At 39.3% G+C, this 12,421-nt stretch overlaps 1 protein-coding gene across 1 annotated transcript; it reads right to left on the bottom strand.

The window, feature by feature from the left end:
* Window positions 1-3,632: 3,632 nt before the first annotated feature.
* Window positions 3,633-12,266, bottom strand: angptl6 (angiopoietin-like 6). Its single transcript, XM_060897336.1, has 7 exons — window positions 11,988-12,266; window positions 10,388-10,910; window positions 9,976-10,113; window positions 9,686-9,875; window positions 6,852-7,045; window positions 5,364-5,634; window positions 3,633-4,732 (listed from the first exon to the last, which is right to left on the bottom strand). Exons 2-7 carry the CDS (start codon window positions 10,889-10,891, stop codon window positions 4,524-4,526), a joined length of 1,506 nt encoding a protein of 501 aa, XP_060753319.1. The 5' UTR covers window positions 10,892-10,910; window positions 11,988-12,266; the 3' UTR covers window positions 3,633-4,523.
* Window positions 12,267-12,421: the final 155 nt, after the last annotated feature.

The following is a 12,421-nucleotide window of genomic DNA, read 5'->3' as shown; positions in this document are numbered from 1 at the left end:
ATGAGCAAAAAAAAAAAGAAAGTGACAGCAGGAAATCCTGTTATGTTATGTGTTATGAGCAACCTGTTTCTAAAGAAAAAATGGGTGCTGTGTTCTCTGAAATTAAAAATCTATTTTAACTTTGGTGTGTTTGATAAGTGTGAAGTGTTATAATAGATATTTTAAAACAAGTTGGAGATATATATTTAAATTTGCAACCATACTGATACATGTCTTGTGTTTGGGGTTGTTTTGAGACTAATCACACATACATACGGAACAAAAACACTAATACTAATTATACTGATGACAGCAAATTCTAAAATATATGTAAATATATATTACAGTATCAGTATTGGGAAAAGTAATAATGCAAACATTCTCTCATTTTGGGGCAATATTTCAACAACTAGAGATCTATGACTAACTCCAACAATGCTGATGAATGTTTATTTCCGAGTACTATGAGCAGGGGGGCACGGTGGCTTAGTGGTTAGCACGTTCGCCTCACACCTCCAGGGTTGGGGGTTCGATTCCTGCCTCCGCCTTGTGTGTGTGGAGTTTGCATGTTCTCCCTGTGCCTCGGGGGTTTCCTCCGGGTACTCCGGTTTCCTCCCCCGGTCCAAAGACATGCATGGTAGGTTGATTGGCATCTCATTGGTATCCAAACTGCTTCGGGTCACAGGGAGCCTGTGCCTATCTCAGGTGTCATTGGGCATCAAGGCAGGATACACCCTGGACGGAGTGCCAACCCATCGCAGGGCACACACACTCTCATTCACTCACGCAATCACACACTACGGACAATTTTCCAGAGATGCCAATCAACCTACCATGAACCTACCATGAACCTACCATGAACCTACCATGAACCTACATGGACCTGCAAACTCCACACACACAAGGTGGAGGCAGGAATCGAACCCCGACCCTGGAGGTGTGAGGCGAACGTGCTAGCCACTAAGCCACCGTGCCCCCAATTTGTTTTAAGTATAAAAGATAAAAAAGAACCTTTAACACCATGATCCTTGAAGACATCTCACAATATAAATCATTTCAAAAGCAGAAATGAGTTAAGTAAGGAATGTTACATTTATGTTTTTATGGTTTATGGTATAGGAAAATAATAAATAATAATAACTGCTATGGCGTGCTATGACGTACATATAGCCGAGTTCCTGTTATTACCCCAAAACTGATTTTTTTTTCCAATTACAGCATTTTCTTTCATTCCATTTGTTTCTCTTGATGTTTGATTCATTAAAGAGCAAAATGTCAAACATTTCACCCACAGAGACAAGTGAGTTCCATTATCAGTCTCTATGTCTTTAACCTTTATGATCATAATCTCATCAAGTTAGTTAATGCTAACACTGGAGACTTCATGTAACATCTCTAATATAACAATAACAATAGTTTTTAAGATCTGTTTAGGTCTGTGTAGGTTATTAATGATCATTTTAACTATGATCCTTTATTAAAACAAAAAAAAAAGATCTATTATTTATCTATTTTAAGTATTAACTATGAACACAGACAAAATCTGACCAATCAAAATTCAGACCTCAACAACACCATAGTGTCCACAAGAAGCCTACAATGCTAATGCTATCACTTGCAAAACAAGTCACCATCAGGCCCAAAGATAAACTATTTGTTCTGGTCATGTTTGAATACAAATTCAATAATTCACTCAAATGTTTGAAACCTCTATCCTAAAACATGTAGGTGTTAAATATGCCCCTGTGTTATATATAAGCAAATAAGCACAGTGTTTTCACACATTATTAATTTTGCTGTCAAAACAGTTGCCTGCATAAACAAACACAGAGCAGTTCACACTGACGCAGTGCACGTAACCACTCAAACCACAAGCAGCTTTTAGAGAACTTTTAGATCGTGTGCAATTGGTTTATGGTGAGTAATGTGTCACATACAATCACCATAACAACCAAAACAATCGTAGTCATGATCTAAACAAATAAAAAAATACACAGAACAAAACACAGATACAAAGTGAGAGAAAAACACACTGACGTGAATTTCACAGTTTTCAGCTGAACAAAAATATATTCCTGCTACGATAAGTATGAAGATATGTTTAGGATTCAGCACTGTTTTTATATTGTATTCAACTTTTAGTAAATCTGTGCTTTAGCTCCTTTGGGGTCATATTTTTCCTGAGTCTTATCTTATCTCTTGTTTGTGTTCAGATGACACTCTGATAGGATCAAATTAAAAGTGGAACATACCAACACCCCAGACTTCCTCACTTAACATCACTGCCTGATGTCATACACCTCAGACACAAACCACACATGAATACAGAAAAGTTAATCATATGAAAAGTATGACTTTATTATTTACCTGTCATTGTATGTTTGCAAGGGGGGCATGGTGGCTTAGTTGTTAGCACGTTCGCCTCACACCTCCAGGGTTGGGGGTTCGATTCCCGCCTCCGCCTTGTGTGTGGAGTTTGCATGTTCTCCCCGTGCCTCGGGGGTTTCCTCCGGGTACTTTGGTTTCCTCCCCCGGTCCAAAGACATGCATGGTAGGTTGATTGGCATCTCTGGAAAATTGTCCGTAGTGTGTGATTGCGTGAGTGAATGAGAGTGTGTGTGTGTGTGTGTGTGCCCTGCAATGGGTTGGCACTCCGTCCAGGGTGTATCCTGCCTTGATGCCCGATGACGCCTGAGATAGGCACAGGCTCCCCGTGACCCGAGGTAGTTCGGATAAGCGGTAGAAAATGAATGAATGTATGTTTGTAGTAATTTACTATTAGCTAGAATTTGACTGTCCTGTCAGCATTGGTGTAGTAAAGGGGACAATAGTGTGGACAATTCCACAGGCCCTGAGGAGACACAGAGGTTAAGGGGACCTTAACGCAACAAATATTTTTGAGGTGAATGTAAGTTGTCCAATAACCTGTCAGGCTGCTAGTAGCTATGCCACAAATTTGGAAGGGCATTGAAAGAGGAAGCACCTGCTTTGGTTGATTTGTAAAGCATACATTCAGCAGCTTTTGCTTCTCTTATTGTGGTTTAACCATCTTTAATAGATTTAGAGTTTTCTCATTCTTTAGATTAAGAAATGTCTATACTGGAACAAATGATGTGAGGCAATGTGTCAAATCTAGATATTTTACATTTATTTCTTAATAACGCAGTAAAGGTAATGGACTTTGGATTCCATCCCAAACAGCAGCACTCGAATATGTGCATGACTCATAGTTATATTCAGCAACTTTAACTTCTTTTCCTGTAGTTGAAACATTTTCTTTCCCTTTTTAGTATGGCTCATGTTCAGAGCTGCTCACTTACTCCAAGAAGTTACATCACTGTTTAGATTAAACAAGGAAAAGTCTTTTTGTGTCTTTCAGATTATTTGTATCACATACACTGGTGGAAGACTGGCATAAAGTGAGGTTTCTTCTCTCAGGTAAAGGTTGCCAGGCCTGACCTTTTAACATCGCTTTTAGCTAGAGAAACAGAAGATGTGGGAAGAAAGAGAGAAATCTTACATAACAAATACATAATCAGATATTGTGATAAGGGACCAGTTGAGGTATGTTACAGCATATGACATGTAAAGTAAATAAGGGAATTGTCAGTGAGAGTGTAGCTGATCTCAATTCATCATTTTCACTCAAATCCTTTCTTAATTTGATTTAGATTTATTGGATGATATCTTTCAGGTCTTTGAATACACAACTTTGAATAATAAACAAATCTAGCAGTGCTTTTCTTTCTTCCTGTTCTATGAAGAAGATGTTACATCCAAAAAGAAAAGAAACCTTTATTTATTTGTAAAATGTTTTGACACTTCGTAGAAATTCGTTTATCCCCTTCAGAACTTACTATTTTCTAGACACAAGACTTTTCTTACACTTGAACATTGCATAAATAAGCCTGAAACCACCGATGTCTTTAATGTATATTAAAGACAGCGGTCTTTAAACCAGAGGGCGTGGATTCCACAGTGTCTGTTGCTATTGGAGAGTCCAAAACACCTAGAAATTTGTCAGTCACTTCATATTCATATGATGATTGGTTCATCTGTTGTATTTTAGTGACACCATCAATAGTCCAACCACTGAGCTAGCATTTTTCTTCACATCTGTCAGCACATTTTACTTTGAATAAATATTACTTTGCATATCCAGATGTCCCTGTAGGTTAACCACTGGGCTATAATAGGCCAGTCATTTAAAATCAGAAAAATTATGCTGATTTAAACAAATAATGTACGTTTATTCGAGTGGGATAAAGAGTGTTTGGGCGAATAAAGCCTCTTAAAACTGGCCTAGCAACTAACACTACCACTGACACCAAGTCAACAACACACAATATTTCATTCAGCAGTTGATCATTGTCATTTTTATCATTTTATCAATTATGATAGAAAATGTTGTGTTCCAAACAGATGCAGTCATCAGTTCCAGCAGAATGAAACAGAAGCGATTAACTTTTCTGAGACTTTTGTCAGGTTATTTCCGTTCCTCTGATGTTTGCTCAGCTGTACAGTATAGTAGTCAGTACCAAGCTTTACTTCACCAGTTCTTCAGTAGGTTGAATGGGTTTAACCATCATTGTGACCTTCTTGAGAGAGTACGAGCCTCCGTGGAACTCAGCCCAGTAAACTCCGTCCTGGTAGCGGCTGCGATAATGGCCTCCTCTGTACCAAACCCCATTTAGGTTTGAGTGAGCACACATGTGGTACCACCAGCCCCCCTTCTGGTAATGAGCACAGTTACCTGCAGGAGTACGCACAGGGGACTCCGTCATGCAATTTAACAACAGCATAAATCACACAAACCATGTACTCTATATGAGTATATACTATAAATGTGGATGTGTCTTTGAGTCATAAGTATGAATGTCAGTAATGTTTTTAATGCTAACACTAACCAGCTGTCAGGAAATACTAGGACAATCGCCTGCCAGACCACCAGAGGGGGAACTGGCAAGTGTCTTTGTTATGACTTGTTCTGTTTCTTATCACCTATTTCCCATTTGCCATAATGGTTGCCCTATATATACCTTCCCTTGTTTATTGGTCTTTTGTCAAGTCATTGTTTAATGTCATGTTTTGTTAAGTTTATCATTGTCATGGTTTTTGCTTAACCTTCGCCTTCATGTTTTATTTTCATGTCATGTGTAAGTTATGTTTGCATTAAAGTCAATAAAGCCTAGGACTGTTTATCCTGCAAATGAGACTGATTTGTAGAGTTCCTGGCACAAATGTGATACCAGCATTCTGATAAACCTAAAGGAAGTTTGAATATTCCATAATAAAATTTGTGGAACCAAGTGGGAAGTATGTTTATTGTTAAAAATACTAATACTGAGAACTGAATATTTAAAAATTCACTAATACTTTGTTACCTGTGTAGGCGTCCTTGTCCCGATCAAGTGTGGTAAAAGCTTTATTGCTGTGCCAGGAGAGTGAGTCACCAGCAGTGCCCTGGTAGGATCCCAGTCTCAGGCGGTACCAGTCGCTTTCAGGCTCTATGTAGAAGCTGTCGTATTCTGCAAACACCTGCCGGCCCTGCCAGTCCTCCATATGCACTCGGAGCTTGTAGGAAGCCTGTGAGATCATCCAGAAGAGATTCTCCAGACCCAACCAGTACTCACCATCCAGATTCCCAAAGCCTTGCTGTGTGGGCAGAAATTTCACAAATATGTTATTTGCCTTTATTTTACAATAATAAAAACTGGATATCTTCCTGTCCTTTAATTGTTATAAGAGCATAAAGGTGAGAGAGAACACAAATATGTGGGGAAATGGTGACTCAGCGGTTAAGGTGCAGGGACACATACTGTATCAGAAGGTCAAGTTTCAAGACTATGAGCTGCAAAGCTACCACTGCTGGACCTGAAGTGGTGACCCAAGCAGTTAAAGGTAGGGTCTCCGATATTTGAGAAATGCTTCAGAAAACTGAGTCGGACCACAAAACAAAACAAAAATCAAAACAAACGTGTAACCAATGAGCAGAAAGGGGCGTGTCTTGTCAATATGGGCGGAGAGAGAGTGTTCAGTGCGTATGTGTGACATTAGCAGAAAGCGGTTTTAACATTGACATGGAGGATAAAAACAAAGAAAGAAAGCGAAGAAAGGCTTACGATAAGTCAAGAAGTAGGACGTGTTAATATAGGATCAGCTTTCCAGCGCTGGAGAGAACTGAAGGAGCAGGAAGTTGGTCACATATTTACAGATTGGAGTTTCCTGAGTCAATAACTCCTGAGCTAAACGCTGTTACTAGCAAAACGTGGTTGTAGCTGCCTCTCTACATTACTACAATAGAAAAGAGGTGTTATTTGTGTAGTAACAGCGTTTCTGCTCATTGGCTACACGTTTGTTTTGATTTTTGTTTTGTTTGGTGGCCCAACGCAGTTTTTCCTGAAGCATTTCTCAAATATCGGAGACCCTACCTTTAAGGCTCTGGGTTACTGATTGGAATGTTGGGGGTTCAAGGTTTAAACTTTGTTTAGGATTCCTACTGCTGTTGGGCCCCTGAGCAAGGCCCTTAATCCCCTTTGCTCCAGGGGTGCAAAGTTGGGGAATGTGAGGGAAGAATTTCACTGTGCTGTAATTATATGTAATAAATAAAGGCTTCTTCTACATCTTCAGTGGTAGCTCAGTGAGAACAAATCCCTGGGTCACCAATTTGCCAAGTTGTATAAATGAAATAAATGTAAGTTGGTCTGGTTAAGAGTATCCACTGAGTTCAGTTCAGCCAAATATCATTTTCTTTTAGTGTTAATCCATAATCATATGTAGGTCAGGAATAAATATCATAACATTGTATATCCTCCATAATTTATTCGCTTGAATAAAGATTAAAGATGGTGATAAAGGTAGGACGAGTCAACCTTGTACTGATCCCAGTTTCTGAAGAAGTTGACAGAGCCATCCAGTCTTCTCTGGATGACGGTCCATCCTCCCTGAGCGTGGTTCTGGTCGCACCACGCCTGGAACAGTCGGTTAGAGTTTTGTGGACGCAGCAGGTAGATTCCACTGATGCTTTCTTCTGAGTCCAGGACATGCTGACAGTCTTTCCATGGCCCTGCAAGATCAGAACGCTTCCTGTCAGCAGTGGTGCAGTAAACGGGGGAAAGATACGGATGATTTCACAGGCTATGAGGAGACACAGAGTTTAAGGTGGCCTTAACTAAAAAAAAACTGTTTAACATATCAGGTTATGTCTACAAGTGGCTATACCTCACATTTGGGCATATAACAGGAAGCTGGACTGGTGTGTGGCTCATAAATATACTCAGCAGCTCTTGCTTAGCTTCTTGCGGTTTAACCGTTGTGAGCAGGTTTAAAGCAAAATAACAGAAAGTGCTATGACTCATTATCACATTTGGATTGTGTCCAAAACATTGCGTCCCAAACATTGTGTCTGATTCATTATTCCATCTGCTGTGTTTACTTCTGGTTTTGTCAATTAAACATCCTCTGTTCATTACAGACTGTATTCAGAGTTGCTAACATACTTAAAAAAGTTTTTTTTACTTGCCCTCAGATATAGTATCACTTTACAAGACAACTTAAAAATCAAAACGAAAGAAAACCTACTGTATGTACAGTATATGACCGAGACAACATCCAATAACTGCTACAATTGATACTTGTATTAATTTAACAGCATGACTTCCACCCTCACAAACTCAAATAGAATCATAAGATGTGTAGGTTATTTTATCTTGCTTTTAATTTGCTATATTGAGCTGTTAAACTAATGTTAATACGTTTATTGTTAAATCTATATGCTCACATGTAGAAAATGTTCCTATGGTTTGAAGCTGACTGAACATTCATCAGCTCCCTTTAAGTGAAGTTCTTTAATTCATCAAGAACATTCCACAATTTGAGCAACGTGTGTAAGAAATTCATTCTGATAATTAAACTGAAGTTTAAAGACACAATAATATCTGATTTGGGCCTGAGTATTGCATGATATGTAGATCCAATCTTATTTTTTTAGCTCACAAAGAAATCAGCACATTCTTTTCATAATATCAATCAGACTACGAACACTGACCATCCGTGGATCGATTGCTAAAGCTACTTTTCCTAAACGTCTGTCCTAAGGATGTTGTGAGGTGACTGTCTAATGAGTGGACGGTCTAATGGGTCCAAGCCGCTTGGAATTCTGGGATGTTTATTAAATCCACGGCTCTGTATATACAAAAGCTATCTCTTAGCCTCTTCTTATCTGTGCACCATGGAGGAATGTTAAACATCACGCTCCCACTAAGCCCACAATCACTGATATTGAGCATCATACATCACCCACAGTACAAACACACACACACACACACACACACACACACACACACACACACACACACACACACACTGAGATAGAGAGAGCTGTGCCCAGGCACGACCTGTTTTATCTTCAGGCTCTCCCTGTTAGTGCTGCTGTCAGAGTTAGACCTGCTGGAGTCCCTGCTTTCAATCTCTCTCTCTCTCTCTCTCTCTCTCTCTCTCTCTCTCTCTCTCTCCATCCTGATGCTCTATTTCTGCGTGGAGCTTCCTTCATTCCATGATTCTGAGTTAGACCTGCTGGAGTCCCTGCTTTCAATCTCTCCCTCTCTCTCTCTCTCTCTCTCTCTCTCTCTCCATCCCAATGCTCTACTTCATCCCATGATTCTGATTATTGTGGCCTGATGGTTCTGAATTTAAAAAAGGCCCTGTGCTCAAACAAATTTATTTTATTTTATTTTATTTAAAACACTTGAATTATTTAAAGATATGCAGCAATAATCATAGCAATAAGTTTTTACTTTGACGTTAAATTACCTTTTACTAGAAAGGAAAAAAACGACACAAAACTACACGCCATAAAAACACTCTGCATAAACCTGTTACTTTTTTCTCACACCCATCTCTCTGATGCTGAATGTAAAAAGCTTGGGTGTGAAATGAACCCCATCTGCCCTGTAATCTCACAGTGTTTTAACAGAGGCACAAGAGTGCTGTCATTAGATTATAATACAAGGCCTTACACTGTTTTTAGTCTGGAGTGTGTGTGTGTGTGTGTGTGTGTGTGTGTGTGTGTGTGTGTGTGTGTGTGTATGTGGGGTGGGGGTTGTCCTTATCCTCCAGATAAGTAGTGATTTGCATAACAGCAAGGACTAATACAATATATAATATACAATCTGTTAGCAACTTAAACACTCTTAAAAAACTAAAATATTTAATACTATAAAAGCAGTAGTTTAGTGTTTATTGCTCTGAACAAGAGATCAGAAAGTCTAATATGTGCTAATATTTTCTCTTAATCGTCACATCAGTCAAGACTATTTGTACTATAATGTATATGCTGATTGACCACTATTGGGCCCTTGAGCAAGGCCCTTAACCCTCTCTTCTCCAGTGGTGCTGTATCACAGCTGACTCTTTTCTCTTATTTCCTAAAACTTCCTAAAAATCTGAGATTTATGAAGAAAATTATTTGACTTTGCTGTGATGGAGAGTATATGTACTGTATGTGATCAAATGAGTGAAATAAATAAGTGAAATATATGACTGGTTTTACTATTTTATAGTATAGACTTTTGTTTTTAATATAATATATAAATTTCACAAGCCTCGTGGTGGTCCAGGGGCAAAATCCCATGCTGTGGCGACCCTGAACAGTGAGCAACAGAAAGAACAACAACAACATATAAGTTTCACAAACAGTTTTACAAACCTGGTGACTTAGTGGCAGGGAAACTGATGAACGGCATGTCAGTAGGGAGATCTGTGGCCATGGTGAGGAGCCCATGAATCTCCTGCAGTGTTTGTTTCTGTTGCAGAAAAGCACTTTGGTCTCTTTGAATGTTCCTGACTTCATGTTTAGGCTTGACGCTCTCGTTCTGCAGGACGACTGACTGATCGACCTGCACCGAATGGTCAGTCTGATTCACGTTTCATATGACATACAGTACAACACATATGGAGCTGATTATTACTGTATAATACACTGATAAGGCTCCTCACCTGCTGTGGTTTGGTAATGGTGCTCATCTGACACTGTTTTTCCAACTGTGTCATTAGTTGACTCTGGTTGTTCACCAGAAAAGTGAGTGCCTCGTATTTCCTCTCCAACTCTCTGTAACTGTTTGATATCTGCAGCACCTGAAGCCAAACAGATCAGAAATCGAGGGGATGTGTCATTTTGTGTAATCGCCACACAACTCTTACAGTCTCGTTTAAAAGAAATGAGCCCCAGCGTCACTCCTTCATGCCATCTTGTGTTTTTTAGTTATTGTTTTATTTTTAGCCTTGGTGGTATTGTTGTTGTAATGGAGTCCACAAGTTGATGATATCTTTGAAACTCAATCTGAACTAATCCTGCTATCATGTTAACAGCAATAATTTATCTGTACTCATACTGTAATGTTACTATTACCTGTAAGGTGTTGTTCAACAGTAGCTCCTCCAGACGTTGCTGCTCCACCACCTGCTCCTGCTTGTTGATGATCACGTTCAGCAGCTGAGCGTACAGCTGAGAGATGCGAGCGTTCATGGCACTGCTTTCTCTGCGCAGGATGCTCATGTCGCTCGCCAGCACTCCGTCCTGCTCCAGACGCACACGCAACCTGTCAAGCTGCTCCTGCTGGTTATTGAGTTGAGCGCGCAGGTCGGAGGTCTCAGATCCGTTGACCCGCACTGTTTCGGTACTCACACACAGAGCCCCTTTCAGCTTCTGCTGCGGAACGATGAAGGTGTATGAGCAGCGGCCCGCTTTGGGGTCTGAGGAGCGTGACGGACGTTTGGGAACCTCTTTACTCTTAGAGGTATCAGGATGAGGCGCATCTCTCCCACCATTTACACCAAACTTCACTAAACACACAAAGAGCAGGAGCAGAGACAGCGCACGCTTAATACGTTTCTCCATCGTAGTGTCCAACATCTGCTCTTGTAATCTAACCCTGAAAAAGATAAGTAGAAGAACATTTTGGGTCACGATTACACTCTCACTCTCTCCGCTCAATTCTTTTCTACTTGGATCCAAATTCAAGAGCTCTGCAGCTTTGACGCTTTCCAGATGTCTGGATCTGACTCCAGCAGCCAGGAGCTGATTGTAGGGTTAATTAGCATGTCAACATGAACAGAACTACAGTCAACATAAAAATCCAACACTTATCCTCATTCCATGGTCAAAGGTTCACAGTCAATGCACTTCTAATTACACGCCTTGGCGTCTATCCACAAATACACACACTCACTGGTCTAAACACTGACAGAAAACAATGACGGTTTAAAAAAAAAGAAAAATAAAGATTTCCTCTAAATACACTTATTGTTTTCTCTGGAGTGTGACTTATCCAGAGATTATAGCTTCCTTACAATGGAAATAACATACAGGAAATAAATATCCCAGGAATATCGCAGATATAAACAAATCCGTAAAATAGAATAAAGCAAATAAAGCAATAAAAAAACAAGTACTTAATTAATGCCTTAGAGATTTAATGAGATTAACAATTATTGACCTGATGTTTTTTTTCTTGAGTGTTTTATTTTAGAATTTTAATACTTAATTATTTTCTGAATGACTATTTTATGCATTAGAAATTCTCTAGAAAATATTTCTAGAGTTGGAAACAGTTGGAAAACATCTCATTGTACTGTTGATCGTGTAGTTAGAGGTGTTCATAACTGTCTAAATCTGGCTCGTGTGAGTTTTAGACTTTTTTCTTGCTGATTTAAAGCCAAACGTTAACGTGAAATCACCAGTGAAATCTCACACAATCCACAAGAGTCAGAAAACAGCTGATGTGTTTCATTTTTCTAAATGAAGGAAGCGAAAGATCTTTAATGGATAAGAAAGAATATTTAGATTTCTTTCAGAAAAGGAAATAGAAATCTTTGAACTGAAACATATATTTCACTGTTTTGACATTTACATATAACGTAACGTATTTTTTTTTTTTTGTCTTCTAAATATCGTTGTAAGGGTTTTTGCTCTGTTCTATCCTTTAACCTTGATGTATAGAATGTCTTACCTTTATAACAAGAAAGAAAATCTCTTCTGGTGTCCTGTGAATTTTTGTCCTAAGCTGAGGATGGGTCCGATGCAGTGTTTTTAACACAAAAAAAACCATAAAAACCAAAAAGCACCACAGCTAAGAAAGAAAGAGAATCTGCTGCAAAATTAAGAAATTCGTTTTAAGAAATTAAAAAATTCTGTTGTAAGCAACAGAAAGGATATAGAAGAGGCTACTGGTCATTGCTGCCAAACTACAGAGAGAATTGGGACTAAAGTACAGGATGGGAGACACACACACACACACACACACACACACACACACACACTGACAGTGGGGTCTGAAAGTAGTTAAATCACTCCCCTGTCTCGGCCTCTCTAAACAAAGGCCAGAGCAAATTACAAAGCAGCCTGATGGCATGTTGTCTCTGTACTCAGTGTCCACACGGTGCT

Source organism: Tachysurus vachellii, chromosome 21, assembly GCF_030014155.1.
Source record: "Tachysurus vachellii isolate PV-2020 chromosome 21, HZAU_Pvac_v1, whole genome shotgun sequence".
Lineage (NCBI taxonomy): Eukaryota > Metazoa > Chordata > Actinopteri > Siluriformes > Bagridae > Tachysurus > Tachysurus vachellii.
The sequence above is the reverse complement of the archived record's forward strand: the minus strand, read 5'-3'. Positions and strand labels throughout refer to the sequence as shown.

What these genes read in the sequence shown, in the direction of transcription:
- angptl6 (XM_060897336.1), bottom strand. Translation starts at nt 10,891, where the DNA reads ATGTTGGACACTACGATGGAGAAACGTATTAAGCGTGCGCTGTCTCTG. An exon ending in TGTTGAACAACACCTTACAG is followed by an intron (nt 10,114 to 10,387) that starts GTAATAGTAACA and finishes GTTTGGCTTCAG; the next exon opens with GTGCTGCAGATATCAAACAG. An exon ending in GGACAAGGACGCCTACACAG is followed by an intron (nt 4,733 to 5,363) that starts GTAACAAAGTAT and finishes GTACTCCTGCAG; the next exon opens with GTAACTGTGCTCATTACCAG.